Here is a 15,343-nt window from a genome sequence, read left to right on the forward strand (position 1 = left end):
CCAGGAATGTTGTCAGGACCCGGAGCTTTACGTGCATTGATCCTGGTGAGGGATCTCCTCACGCTGTCCGGGGACAGAGTCAACACCTGGTCGCCAGGAGGGGGTGGGGTCTTCTGTGCAGTGGTGCTGTTTTGGACTTCAAAGCGAGCAAAGAAAGTGTTCAGCTCGTTCAGCAGGGGGGTAGTGCTATCACAGGTCTGTGGTGGGGGCTTGTAATCTGTGATGGTCTGAATGCCCCGCCACAGGCTCCGTGAGTCTCTGCTGTCTTTGAAGTGATGAGATATTTTCCTGGAGTACTGTCTCTTAGCCTCTCTGATGCCACGGGAAAGGTTGGCCCTAGCTGTCCTCAGGCTCGCTTCGAATTGGGACAGCTGTCGTCGCGTGGCAGTGACGTAATCACACTTAAAATGCGTACTTCAAGCGTGCAGACCCTGAATTGGGACACAGCCAGAGACCGCTAAGGCCGGAAGTGAGAGGCTTGTGAAATGGGACGTCTAGCCTCCGTCGCGCTGCCCAGGTTGCCTATCAACCATGATAGCTGGAAACGTGTGGTTGACAGAAATGAAGGAGAACATATTTTGTTCATTTGTTTGTTTCTACACGAGCTTTGTGTGATTTAATAAGTATCTGAGGCTGAGACCACAGGACTGTAAAACATGATTGTTGGCCTTGTACATGTCTGTACTGAACAGTCATTTCGCAGTCAGTTCTTCTTTTACTGTTATGGTGTTTTGTGGATCACAAGGTTTAAAACTACTTATAAACACACACTCACACACACAAAGTAACTCCACCAGAGTGCCAATTTCGGGTCACTTTTGCCGGTCCAAACCCAGATAAAGGAGCAGGGTTGGAATTGTGACATTAAAAAACAATAATTACTAAAAGAAATTTAATTTGTAGATCTAAATAAATTCTAACTGCATTTAGGACGTTTTTTACTCACTTTATGTCTCTTCCACGATGTTATTTCTCTCTCCAACAACGTAGGTAGGTAGGTTACAATTACATCAGCGTGACCAATTATGCAAATTAGGCGATGACGTCATTTAGCGACTTTTAAGATAAGATAAGATAAGATAAGATAACCTTTATTAGTCCCACACGTGGGAAATTTGTTTTGTCACAGCAGGAAGTGGACAGTGCAAAAGTTATGAAGGACAATTAGAATAAAAAAAAAATAAAAAAGAATAAATACAGTACACAACTGTACAGAATAGAATAAAAATAGAATAATATATACAGTAGAATAAATAGAGTAAAATATACAATAGGATAAAAATAGAATACAAATGTTATATACAACAGAGTGAAAAATACAACGGTTGCCAGAAAGATTATTGCACATTGTGTTATTGCACATTTGTGGATGTGTGTGATTGATCAGTTAAATGCTTTATTGTGGAGTCTGACAGCAGTGGGGAGGAAAGACCTGCGAAATCTCTCCGTCCCACACCGTGGGTGCCGCAGTCTCCCACTGAAGGAGCTGCTCAGTGCTGTCACAGTCTCATGCATAGGGTGGGAGATGTTGTCCAACAGGGATGACAGCTTAGCCACCATTCTCCTGTCACTCACCACCTCCACTGGGTCCAGAGGGCATCCTAGAACAGAGCTGGCCCTTCGGATCAGCCTGTTCAGTCTCTTCCTGTCCCCAGCAGAGATGCTGCCTCCCCAGCAGACCACACCATAAAAGATGGCTGAGGCCACCACAGAGTCATAGAAGGTCTTCAGGAGTGGGCCCTCCACTCCAAACGACCTGAGTCTCCGCAGCAGGTACAGCCTGCTCTGCCCTTTCCTGTAGAGGGCGTCTGAGTTATGAGTCCAGTCCAGTTTGTTGTTCAGATGAACACCAAGGTACCTGTAGCTGTCCACAGTCTCAATGTCCATACCTTGGATGTTCAGTGGTTGCAGTGGAGGATGTTTGGGCAGCCAATAGCGATTTTCCTTACTGAGGAGTTGGCAACACTGTTTCCTAGTGCTGTCTGTAGAAAACGCCGTTTTTACTGTTTCTTCCCGCTGTAAATACCACCATTATTCAGAAAAAAAACATCGCGTGTATTTTTTATCATAACTGTGGTTTTATGTGGCCTATCAACACAATTTAAAAACTGGTATAAAGTTTGAAGTCCGCACTTTCAACCCAAGTTGAAATGTGACTCTGGGCCCGTCAACCACAGAGGGTTAATCAGAAAGCCTTAAGTTAGCTAGTTATGTAACGGGCTAATGTTTAAAGCTTTCACCTGAGTAGAGTAACTCATATTACTGCTACTGCTAAGTAATGTTAGCTAGGTTCACAGCATATTCCATAAATCTCCATGCCATAACTAACTGTATAATAGCGCTGCTGTATTGCATCACACTCAGTGCATTTCAATCATTTCTCCAGCGAGTTTGATAGCTAGCAAAATAATAATCATAATTTTTAAAAATTAGGGGTGCAACAATACTCGTATCGATATTGAACCGTTCGATACAGTGCTTTCGGTTCGGTACGCATATGTATCGAACAATACAAATTTTTTTATTTATTTTATCAACTTTTCTTCTGACGATGCTGTCTGTGTTGAGAGCTGAGTGGATCTGCGTTCGACTTATCCGCCTAGGCTGCACTGTCGAGTGCAGATCCACTGAGCGCAGTGCAAGTGAGACAGAAGTTAAGCTCGTTGCAACATGGCAAATTGAACCTCCCCCACCCTCATTCAGATCTGGCCTTTGGAACTATTTTGGTTTTCATGTGAAGCATGACCCTGAAGGTAAGCGTGTCATGGACAAAAGTAAAACAGTATGTCGGATGTGCCACGCAATCCTCAATTACATTGTTGGGAACTAGTGCATTAGCGCAGTTAGGTTGTTAACGTGCTGACGCCGTCCAGCCCCACGCACGGGGCGATCCGCGGTAGGTCGTTAACGGAGATTTGCTGTGTTGTGGCATTAACGTCATTTCAACGAGGTTAATGCTGACAGCACTAGTGGGAACACAACGAATATGACTGCACATTTACGCCGATGTCATCCTAGTGCAAAGACAAGTGGAAGCAGACAAAAACAACAAGCACGCATGCTACAAACTTTACCCGAGTCGTTTAGACAGCCGTTAGCACATGATTCTGCTTATGGGGACCTGATATTGTAACAGCAGTCTGGCGAGGCGGGAGCGGCTAGCAGGTCCAGCGGGCATGTGGTGTGGAGGTTAGCCGAATAACCCGAAGCCAGTCGGTTAAATCCAATAACAGACCTTTATTTGGTGTGGCAACATTACACCTCATAAGCCAGGTCTCCACGGCTCTACTCTGTCCGTACATACATGGTAGTCGCCGTCGCCAGTTGGTCACAACAGTAAGGTTTCTCAGAGAGAAAAGAACATGAGCAGCATAGAATGGCTGCCGCTAACAACACACACCCACTAGGAGACTCCCACAGCTACTACAATAGTAGGGCAACCCCCCCTAGTGGTGCTATAACCCAAAAGGGTTGTTACAATATGTTTAATATGCTGCTGAGAATATAGCCCAGAAGAAGCGTATAGTATAGCTTTTATTTTGGAAAGAGACATTTCTCTGTAATAAACTCTCTTTTCCAAAGATGAGGGATTTCTCCATCAGATAGATGTATTTTTTTATTACTTTGTTTCAGCAACATTAAATTTAAAAACTGTACTTTTGAGTTAAAATATATATTTATAATTTTAATAAATGACAAATTAAAAAGGCATGAACATTTTTTTGTATCGAAAAAATATCGAACCGTGACACCAAAGTATCGAACCGAACCGAACCGTGAATTTTGTGTATCGTTGCACCCCTATTAAAAATAGCATGTGTAACGTACACATATTGGGAAATTATTTACTAGGACTCACCTATCATGCGACAGGAGAGTGCAAACTCCGCCATTGTCGTTTTCCATCAAACACTCATTAAAACAGCAACCTACAGGTATGTTAGCGCACTCATCCCCGACTGTTAGGGGGAGGGGCGGGGTCACACGTTCAAACAGACAGAGGTGCGAGGCAGCCCAGGCGGGGAAATTTTGCTTTTACATTTTGCAACTCATTTTATTTTTTTATCTGATAAGAAAACTATTCAGTCAGATAGTTATTTGTGGTGAATGAAATACAGTTACACTTTCAAGCACTTTTAAGCACCACATCTGAAATTCAAGCACTTTTCAAACCTTGAAAAGACAATATTAAAATTCAAGCATTTTCAAGGATTTCAAGCACCCGTAAGAACCCTGGGTGTGACGTTGAATCTGACTTTATTTAAACCAAAGTTTGTTAATCAAAACGTTTCTACAACGAAACCAATCAGAGTGGAGGAAATTATGCCCGTGCACAGGTACGCAAGTGCGTCAGGGCGGGCAGACATCATGCGCTCCCATGGCAAGGTGGAGCTGGTAGGTGTGGTCGTGGAACATCATCAGCGTGTAGAAGTTCTCTCCGCCCCTCAGGAAACCGTGCTCGTGGTTGCTGCAGGATACCGGACTGTCAGCAAACCCGCGAACCGTCATGGAGACCCAGGACGCCAGCCGAGGCTGCTCCACGTAACGCCTGCGGGACAGGTGAGCACAGGTGAGTCAGAACAGTCCGACAGAGGGCAGAGGTCACATGGTCTGACAGGTGATCACCTGAGCTCCTGCAGCAGACGGTGGATGTCGTGTGGCAGTAGCAGGCCGCTCACGGACACGCTCAGAGCGTGGCGATGCATCGTGTTCGGTTCGGGACAGACAAACGACGACAGGAAGCTGCTGGACGAGTTCTCGCTGAAACCACAGAAGAAGAATTGTCAACACTGAAAACGTGACAAGCAGCGATGAGGTCATAGCCCATCAGAAGGTCTCACCAGCTGATGCCAGCGTCAACGGCTCCTAGCCACTCCAGGAAGCTGTGAGGGTCACATGACAGGGGTGCAGGGCAGGGCAGGTTGGTCAAAACACGGCAGTTGACCTCAGGTCTGTGCTGCGACCAATCACATCGAGACAGGAGAGGCTGAATAGAGGCCCCGCCCCCTAAAGAACACAGAACTGTGAGCACAGTATTGTGGGTAACACAGGGCAGGCTCACCTTGGTGATGAGGTCACTCACCTGGATGATGTGATAACAGGAAGTCGGTCTGCAGCTGAAGGCGGGACTTAAGACTTGTGAGGAGCCTCAGGTAGCTCCGCCTACCAGGAGCCATGCTGCTGTCAGTCAGATCCACAGATACCACTGCAGCAGACAGAGGAGTAATCAGATTACAGGTGACCAGCAGTGTTGGGACTAACGCGTTATTAAGTAACGCGTTACAGTAACTACGTTATTATTGTGGTAACGAGCACGGTAACTAGTTATTATGCCAAAACCAGGAACGCGTTACTCGTTACTGGGATTAGATAGGCTCGTTACTCGTTACTTCGTGTGGTGGATATCGCGGAGCTTCCACAGATTCAATAACATTAGCAAGTGGTGGAGGCCAGCAGGTGGATGAAGGAAAAGGGAGGCAAGAGGAGAGACCCGAAGCGGCCGCCGGTCCGAGTGTCAGGTGAACTGAACTTCAGGTAAGAAGTTATGACCTGCAGTCTATCGGAGTCAGATATAAACCAAGTTTAGGTGGAGTTTATTTTCGGTATGCTGACATTTTCGTACTGCGTGCTAGCTAGCATGACGGAGTTTCTATACAGCTGGGTGGGTGCTATGTTACTGATGTTGAACTTTATTTTGTTCATACGGTTAATTATTAGAGTTGCCAACCGTCCCGTAAAAAACAGAATCGTCTGGTATTCAGAGAAAATATTACGCGTTTCGTACTGAGGTGAAAAGGAACACAGTTTGTCCCGGACTTCAGCTACAATGAAACAGACACAAAGCTGAAGCTGCACAGCTGCCTCTTCTTCTCTCATTCTCTCCTGTTTCTACTTCAATCATGAAACTGATCAATGATCAGCTGATCGGCTTTTCTCTCTTGTTTATTTATCGCCCACTTTGCGCCAGAAAGAGGAAACCAGCGGATGTCGCGTTAAACAACAGCAGCACGTTTAAGCTTGATCAGCTGTTGTTAGAATTTATTTAATATTAATTTCTAGTATCAGCTGATGCTTGCTGGAGCCACAGCTGTAAAGCTGCTGGTCATGATATCGGTTTGGATATGTGGTGAGAGGGAAACATGCAGATGAAACCAGGAGATGTCCTTACTGAATCATCAGAGCTGAACAGGTGATGGAGAAACAGGTTTACCTTTTAGGTGACATGGATGAGTTGAAGGGAAGTTATGAACTGTTTCTGAGAGACAAATAACACCAGCATCCTTTTCTACGTAGCTGACAGCTGGTAACTGTGCAGGGGCGGGTCTAGCAAAGTGTTGCCAGGGGGCCAGGTAGGGCATTAACAGGGAAAGGGGGGGACAAGGAAATACTTTTCTTTATTATTCTCATTTAAAATGTCTCGCTTTTAAAAAAATAATTATCTGAGTCTTACAACAAACGATTGATAGATTGATACATATATACCATCAGAACAGTGTACATCACTGTCACAACAGTGTTTATTTTCATTCAAAGGCTTTATGATTTTTCCTATAATGGTGGGCCGGTCTCTAGTCAAAATGCCCGGGACGATTGTTTTGTCCCAGTCCAGCTCTGTATGCAGCTCATCTGCAGTCTGGTGTTACCTACATCTTCCTATTCAGAAGGCAGAATTTCCAAGTTCTGAGTACAATCAAAAGCACCACGACTGCAGTTTTTGTGTTGGATGTAAAAAGCAGGCTAGAATCATGGCGGCGGTCAACGACGGTCCAGGCGTGGGATTTCTCTCGTGGAAATGTGCACATTATTTTTTCCTTTCTATTGGTAGGTGGCACAGTGCACTTGTGGCAAGTAAGCAAGTTAGAAGACTGGCAATCCAGTTACGGAAGCAACACATTAACAAGAGAATTCTGAGTAAAACCAAAGTTACTTTCCCTAGTAACTAGTTACTTTGAAAGTAACGAGTAACTTGAAGTAACCGTTACTTTTTTAGAGAAGTAACAGGTAATGTAACTAAGTTACTAATTTAAAGTAACTTACCCAACACTGGTGACCAGTAATGAAATTATATGCTAATCAAAAGTAATCGGATTACAATATCTTTTCAGAGTAATGAGATTACAAATGGGAAGTGGACAGACCGAATCTGGTGGCAGTTCTGTGCTTGAATCTGGACGGTTTCCCTTCGAAGCCCAAAATCTCAAACGAGTCTTTATCCAGAGAGAGGGTCAGGTGACCTGCAGACACACGGCATACTTTAAGCAGGAAACAGGAAGTGATGTCACATCCCTGCAGCAGACAGTTTTCTGTGTCAACTAAAAACATACTGAGTGTGCAAATTACCTTATTAATTAGATTACCATCAGTCAGTAATTGGATTACCATTTACAGGTTACTGATCGAGTCACAGCTGTGCACCTGTCGCTCTCTTTAGACTGCCGCACTTCGATTCTGTGGTCACGGCTTTATGACAGTATGCACTAACAGAACAATACAGCAACTTCCTTTTAAAGGCGGAGTCAGGCATCTGCTGAGGTCACAGGTTACAGAAAAAGCAACGTGTTGTCATTGAGTCGGAGGAAAGTCCACATTGAAAATGGCAGCTCATTAGAATGTAATCCATTTTTGTTTTCCTCGCTGCCATGTTGTCATTGCATCACTGATTACATCACCAGGTTGGTTAGAGGACGGCACCCTGGCTCTAAATCAGCAGTCAGGCTAATTACTCAGGAAAATGGCAGCAGGTGAAGGCGAACAGGTGACTGATGACACCTCTCGAGCCAGTGAGGAGGCGGAGTCAGAACACTCATATCTGTTCTTTGGTTTGTCTGAAAATGACCAAAGACCAGGAGAACGACACGGCAAACTTTGGAGAGCTACAGTTCAATCGTCAGCTCACTGAGCGGTTCCTCCACACTAGAAGGAAGCACAGAAAATGGTGACAGAGGCTGAAGGTGGAGGTGCTGATGGATGTCAGGACTCCTGATTGTGCTTCAGTAAGAAACGGTTTATGATGTAGTAACGTGTGTGAGAAACCGATATAATCAGGGTTAAACCATACTTCATCATACAGTGCTGACTGGATCTAACTGGATCCGTCGGTGATTGGTGTGCTCGGGCCGCCTCACAGCGTGCAGGTACGTCTGTGCTAACAGGGCTGTGTGGGAGGGCCTTATCACCCAACGAGGAACAAACCCATCAAAGACTGCGGCACACTCCGCCTCTCCTGCACACCGTCCTCCACAAACCCCAGCACGAACTGCGGATGCTCGTGATTCAGTGCAGCTCTCCACCAGCAGCAAACCGGCCCACCCGCCAAGCGAGCAATCTCCATCTCAGAATCAGAATCAGAAACTTTATTGTCATTGTCACCAGTACAACGAAATTAAGAAAGGTCCCCGATCATTGCGTCATCCCTAACAATATCAGAAAATAAATAAAACAATAAAATTTCAATAAATAAAAATAAACAAAATAATAAATAAAATAAACAAAATACTTAAAATACTAATAAGACATATCAGTAAACATTCACGTACATTCCCACATACATGCCTCAGACAGCGAATGGATTAACACAAGAGTGGCGTGATGGACATTATTTTGCAGTATTCAGATGTGTTATTGCGGTTGGATAAAAGCTGTGTTTAAGTCTATTAGTCCTTACACTGATTGCCCTGTACCGTCTGCCTGAGGGCAACAGTTCAAACAGGGAGTGACCAGGATGTGAGGTGTCTTTAATGATGTTTTGGGCCTTTTTAAGACAGTGGATGTTGTGTAGAACTTCCAGTGTGGGGAGTGGGCAGCCAGTGATCTTTTGGGCGGTGTTAATGATCCCTTGGAGTGCTTTCCTCTGGGCTCCTGTGCAGCTAGTGTACCAAATGCATATGCAATAGATTGGTACACTCTCGATGGTGGCTCTGTAGAAGGACACCAGCAGTCTTTGTGTGATGTTATTCCTCCTGAGAATTCTCAGGAAGTCTCTGTTGGGCCTTTTTCAGCAGCTCGGAGGTGTTCACACTCCAGGAAAGGTTCTCCTCTATATTGACTCCCAGGAAGCGGAAGCTTGCCACCCTCTCTACGCAGTCCCCATTAATGAATAGTGGTTGGATCTCTGCCTTTTTCCTTCTGAAGTCTAATATGAGTTCTTTGGTTTTTGAAGTGTTGAGGAGGAGGTTATTGGCCTTACACCATGACGTCAGCTGCTCCACCTCATCTCTGTACATAGACTCGTCACTCTTGGAAATGAGCCCCACCACGGTGGTGTCGTCTGCGAATTTCACAAAGATGTTGCTGTGGTGGCGAGGAGTGCAGTCGTGTGTGTAGAGAGAGTAGAGCAGTGGACTGAGAACACAGCCCTGGGGTGAGCCAGTGCTGAGACTCAGGGCTGAGGATGTGTGATGGCCAACTCTGACTCTCTGTCTACGGCCCGAGAGGAAGCTATAGATCCACGTGCAGGTGCTGTATGGAAGCCCCAGGTCTTGTAGCTTGGCCACCAGTTTGTGTGGGAGGATGGTGTTAAAAGCTGAGCAGTAATCCACGAAGAGCATCCGCACGTAGCTCCCATGCTCTTCCAGGTGTGTTATGGCAGCATGGAGTGCTGTGGCTACAGCGTCTTCCGTGGATCTGTTTGCTCTGTAGGCAAACTGGTGTGGGTCCAGGCTGAGGGGCAGTGCTGCTGTGATGTGTCTGCGGACCAGCTTCTCAAAGCATTTCATTACCACCAGAGAGATCTTTTATTGGCGAATCAGCATGCAGTATTTCTGTGAGAAGCTCTGTCACATATCATGGAGTCCAGCTGACTGAGGAGAAGGTCAGAGGTTCTCATCTAATCAGGATCGACTACAATTTCCTGCAGAGCTCTGCGGCTGAAAGGAGGAGGGTCTTTCATCAAACATCAAACATCTGTTCTTCTGAACCCTTACAGGGTGGCGCAATCCTGTTTGGAAGTTCATCCTGCTCCCTGACGACTCTGCAGCTTTCCTCAGCAGCTTCTCGCAGTACAGCTGTTTTAACCACAGATCCAACAAGCCAATCAGTGATTTCAAACCTTTATGGCATGACATCACATCGCTGACAGACACCGCGTGATTTAAAAACGCCAGAGCATCCCGCCTCCACGCTGGAAAACACGCCTTTGTTCCAGCTCTGCTCAGGTTCTCCTCTGGATCTTCCCGTCGCCACACAGATGTGAAAAACCTGCCGCTTCGGTCTGATGTCACTTCCTGTAACACTCCGCCTTCGCAGACAGACATTTACGAATGTAAAGACAAAGTTTGTCGTTTTCTCGGAGGAACCGTTTCTGCGACGTCTCTGAACGAGGAGCATGTGTCCGGGTGAGCGCGCCCACTGTCTCAGTTTCCTGTTTCGCCCCGCACCGTGACGATGACCATGATGTTCATTGTTAATGGGAATGTTGGAAATAAAGGTTAGTTTACAAAAAAAGAAAAAAGAAATGTTACCGTTTGGCATCAGTGCGACGCAGTTATCTTCATCGATGCGAGTCCTGTAGGACAGACCGAACACTGCACCTGAAACACAGACAGTCACAGCAGGGGGACAGGTGAGGGCGTGTGTGTGTGAGTCTGTTGCTATGGGTAACTAATGTCAGGCTGGAGCTGAGTCATTGGATATAAATTAAAGTTCAGAGCTGAAACTCAAAGTCGTCACGATAACTTTGTGACGATGACGTGATTCATATTCCTGCTCCTCTGGGTTAACATGGAGCCCGTGCTCTTTATTCACCCGTTGCCATGGCGAAATTATGGAACTAACTCCGATCAGCTGTTTGGGAACCTTAGAGGTTTCTTTTAAAACTTTGTTCCTGGAATGGAGCTCAGGTGTGTGTGCGCACAGGTGTGTTACCGTGGTACACGGCCGTCTCCAGGAAGTGTCGGTCCAGCAGCTCATACACCGGCAGCTTCTTGATCAGGTAGAAGCTGCTGAAGTTGTTCAACACAGAGTCCAGGTGAGAGGGGGCGGAGCTACACTCAGGAAGCAGCACAGACACCTGCACAGTTGAAACAGCTGATTAGGGCTGCTCAATTAATCGAATTTTAATCTCGATTACGATCTGGGTTTTCAACGATCATTAAAAATGACTGAGCCGATTATTAGCACCTCCCTCGTGCTTTACTCTCGTGCTGCTCCGTGTGGCAAATCGAGCGCACCTCTCTGCGTTTCGAACACGCGTCACAACAGTGAAGAGGACCCGAGGGAAGCTCGGAAAGCTAAGCAGAAGTTATTTGGAGAGGAGAGGATAATGGCTGCTGAAGAAAGAATGCCGTTGGTTGAAAAGAGGTAAAACGACTTCAGTGGTGTGGAAACCAATGTTCCCTCTAAGCTGCGCACGTGCGCAATTGCGCACTGCTGGCACGGTCTCTGCGCACAGAAAATCTGCGTTGCGCACAAAAAAAATCTAACCCGAATTGAAATTAATATTAAAACTTTAACAATTCTGTTTTGCAGTGTTAGTCAGTGAGTGACTGGCTGCTCCTGTATGGGATTAGAACGATGCCACCTTATCCTATAGTCCAGCCAATAATGCGATTCACATTCGTATATACGCAGCCAATCAACGTCGCTGACAGGCTATGACAGCGTCCTTATGTGCCGACACCGGTGTTTTAGCTAGCAAAGCGGCGTGGCTGATGTGCAGTGAAGCCACGTTAATGACAACGTGTACAACCATTGGAGATGTGAGCAGGGCTGGACTGGGACAAAAAATTAGCCCGGGCATTTTGACTAGAGACCGGCCCACCAGGTATTATGGGAAAAACTAGAGAGCCTTTGAATGAAAACAAACGTCGTTGTGACAGTGATGTACACTGTCTTGTTGGTATATATGTATCAATCTAGAACTTAAACCTACACCATCCTCCCTATTCTGGTATTCTAAACAGTACTTAGCCGAAACCCAAAGACTGCTTGGTTTACCTCCTGAACTTTCTACAACATATGGTGGAAACTTGAAATTAAGACAGAGAAGCCTAGAGGTGAGACATGACCATTACTGAATATTAAAAATAATAAATGACAGATTTAGTGATATTTTCATAAACTATTTATTTACCACATCAATAAACAGCATGGCAGGGCAAAATATTTTTGTAACATGGCAACCTTTAAAAAGTGAAAGGAGACAGAAAGAAAGGTGAGAAAGAATAAAACTTCCTCACTCAAAACTTACCATCAAAACTTAATTTTGATGGTATTTTACACACAGTACTGGTACAGTATCTAGAAAATGTGGGAAAATACTGGCATCATATACAGTACTTACTTCTGAAGAAATTATGTTGGGACCCTGAAAAAAATTACTATGTACAATAATGGATTTCTATACATTTGACATCAGATGAAAACTTTGGTTGTATGACTCAGATAATTATTTGTTAAAAGCTAGAAATTTCAAATGAGAATAAGAAAGAAACGTATTTTTTGTGCCCCCCTTTCCCTGTTAATGCCCTACCTGGCCCCCTGGCAAAACTTTGCTAGACCCGCCCCTGCACAGTTACCAGCTGTCAGCTAGAAAAGGATCCTGGTGTTATTTGTCTCCCAGAAACAGTTCATAACTTCCCTTCAACCCTTCATCCCTCCAGCAAACATCAGCTGATACTAGAAATTAATATTAAATAAATTCTAACAACAGCTCATCAAGTTTAAAGGTGCTTCTGTTGTTTAACGCGACCTCCGCTGGTTTGCTCTTTCTGACGCAGAGAGAAAAGCCGATCAGCTGATCATTGATCATTGATCAGCTGATCGGGACAAATCGCGTTGCTTTTCACCTCAACTTTAAAGTTCGACCTCCTCGGCTGTAATTGGTCCAGCCCAGAGTCGATCATGACCAACTGGCCAATACACCACTATTCATTTATACCGTTGAAAAAATAAAAGAAATAAAACCCCATCGGCCCATAAAAACGAAAAATCACGAGCGGCCCACCGGGAAAATGCCCGGTATGTATGGGCTCAAAATGTGGTCATAAATATTTTGTACTTGTAAATCAGTTTTGTATGTGTAAAAAGAATTTGTGCGTGCGTAAAAAAGATTTGTATGTGCAAAAAAGATTTGTTTGTGTGTAAAAAAGATTTGTATGTGTAAAAAGAATTTGTGCGTGCGTAAAAAAGATTTGTATGTGTAAAAAAGATTTGTGTGTGGACTTAGCCAAAAACCCCCCTGCAAGTTACAAGTACGAATTTTGACCCTATTTTTCTTCCTGTCATCTGATTGGTCAATGTCATGTCAATCACAAATGTAACAATCCAATCAGAGAACAGATGGGTTTGGCTGTCGGAGGGGCACTTTTTTGAACTGCAGGTCCTTGAAGGGTAATACAGTTTGAAGCTGGAGGATCTCTATATAAATATCCGATAGCAGCTAGGTCCCCTAACTTTCAGCAGCTGTTGAAAGGATAAAGTTGTGGTATGTCAGTGGTTAGAAATACCATTATTACTTTAGGATTAGTTTAACACAAAGTCAGGGCTGACCCGGGACCATTGCTGTGAGTCACAGTGCGCAGCATAAAGGTCCTTTCACATCGGACGCAGGATGTGCTGCTAATGCTAACTGCTAACTAAAAGCAAAGGATCCAGAATTTGTTGCGCTGGCTGCTGAGCTCTGTGGGTTTTTGCAGCAGCTCTACCTGTACTAGATGCACCTGCTCCTTGTCGTTTCTGTCTCTGACTTTATGTCCTCTACAAGAGTTTGGTTTTTTTGCTAGTTCTTCAAATGTTCAATAAAAACATGTATGCTAATTCATAACGAAGAAAGCTTTGTAATGAAGACTGTCATTTCCAAAACACTGCCCCCCCGGTCCGCAGCGCTGTTGAAAAGGCTGTGGAAGTCCCTGTATAAAGCACGTAGACCTGTGACACAAAAATCACCAAACTCGGATGACCACAGACTGTTTTCCTTTGTGGTGATGAAGGAAAACGCTGGGTTGGCATGTAAAAGGGCATTTATTCCCTTCAAGGACCTGCAGTTCAAAAAAGTGCCCCTCCGACAGCCAAACCCATCTGTTCTCTGATTGGATTGTTACATTTGTGATTGACATGACATTGACCAATCAGATGACAGGAAGAAAAATAGGGTCAAAATTCGTACTTGTAACTTGCAGGGGGGTTTTTGGCTAAGTCCACACACAAATTCTTTTTACACACACAAATCTTTTTTACACATACAAATCTTTTTTTACACACGCACAAATCTTTTTTACGCACGCACAAATTCTTTTTACACATACAAAACTGATTTACAAGTACAAAATATTTATGACCACATTTTGAGCCCATAGGTATGCCCGATGGCCAGTCCAGCTATGGATGTGAGCAGGACAGACGGAACAATTGACGGACAAAGTGTGGACTTTATACCAGTTTTTAAATTGTGTTGATCGGCCACGTAAAACCAGAGTTATGATAAAAATATCTGCAATGTTTGGTTTTCTTCCTGAATACTATCGTTGTTTATATTTACTGCCGGAAGAAACGGTAAAAACGGCGTTTTATAAGGAAAACGCTCGAAAGCACTCTCAGCCTGTGAGCAAAAACAAAACCAAAAAACCCCCCACCCTTTCCTATTAGTCGAAAAAAGTACCGTGTCGACCAATCAAAAAAATGATATGGCAACGTGGCATCTAGTTGTTAAGAAACGGGGGGAAGTTTTAGGAGTGACGGCGGTGTTCTGAGATGTGAAAGATTTGAGAGGTTTGACCTCTCAGAGCAGCTCCCACGGGTGCTGGGTGGGGTTGAGGTCAGGACTGCAGATCCATACTCTCCACTCCCAAATCCTGAAGTTAGTCTCTGGTAAAGCCGCTCTGTGGGGGCGACTGCTGACTCACCTCTGAACACGCAATCCTTCCACCTCAATGCTCTGAACGGTCATCCACAGAACCACTCGCACACTGAGCCCTGCTGCTCCACCCGCATACTCAGCACTGCTCCACTCGTGACTGCTCTCCTTGCACTCGATCAAACACGACTTTAAATTTACATGAAGCCGTCCGTGAGCCCGACGCTGTGAAGCTAACGGCTCGGAGGTGAAAGGTCAGAGGTGAAGGGTGAGAGCGTCACCTGGTGGTTGAAGTGCAACTGCTGCACCTGCGCGCTGATCCGGTTCTTCGGGTCCAAGAAGCTGGAGCTCTCCGACACCAACAGAGTCCGCGGAGTCCGGTCCAGCTCCGAGGACGTCATCTTCTTCGGCTGCGAGCTAACTACACGTGTTTCCGGCCGCGGCTTTTCAGTTTAAAAGCTCCCGGTAGCGAACCGGAAGTGTTCGTTGTTTTTATTTTGGAGGATATTCCGGCTGTTGGGTGAATGGGGCGTTTGTGTGTGTGTGTGTGTG

General features: G+C 45.1%; 1 protein-coding gene across 2 annotated transcripts; it reads right to left on the reverse strand.

Moving 5' to 3' along the window:
- Window positions 1–3,940: 3,940 nt before the first annotated feature.
- rpp40 (ribonuclease P/MRP 40 subunit) lies at window positions 3,941–15,333 on the reverse strand. Of its 2 annotated transcripts, XM_003458114.4 has the most exons (8): window positions 15,073–15,332; window positions 10,864–11,008; window positions 10,461–10,529; window positions 7,140–7,235; window positions 5,084–5,206; window positions 4,842–5,007; window positions 4,627–4,761; window positions 3,941–4,549 (listed from the first exon to the last, which is right to left on the reverse strand). In XM_003458114.4, the coding sequence occupies exons 1-8, from the start codon at window positions 15,190–15,192 to the stop codon at window positions 4,351–4,353; spliced, it is 1,053 nt and encodes a 350-aa protein (XP_003458162.1). In that variant the 5' UTR covers window positions 15,193–15,332; the 3' UTR covers window positions 3,941–4,350. The 2 variants fall into 2 exon arrangements, with proteins under 2 accessions (XP_003458162.1, XP_005476951.1); XM_005476894.3 differs by lacking the exon at window positions 7,140–7,235 and having other exon boundaries at window positions 15,073–15,333.
- Window positions 15,334–15,343: the final 10 nt, after the last annotated feature.

Source organism: Oreochromis niloticus, linkage group LG18 (genome assembly GCF_001858045.2).
Source record: "Oreochromis niloticus isolate F11D_XX linkage group LG18, O_niloticus_UMD_NMBU, whole genome shotgun sequence".
NCBI lineage: Eukaryota > Metazoa > Chordata > Actinopteri > Cichliformes > Cichlidae > Oreochromis > Oreochromis niloticus.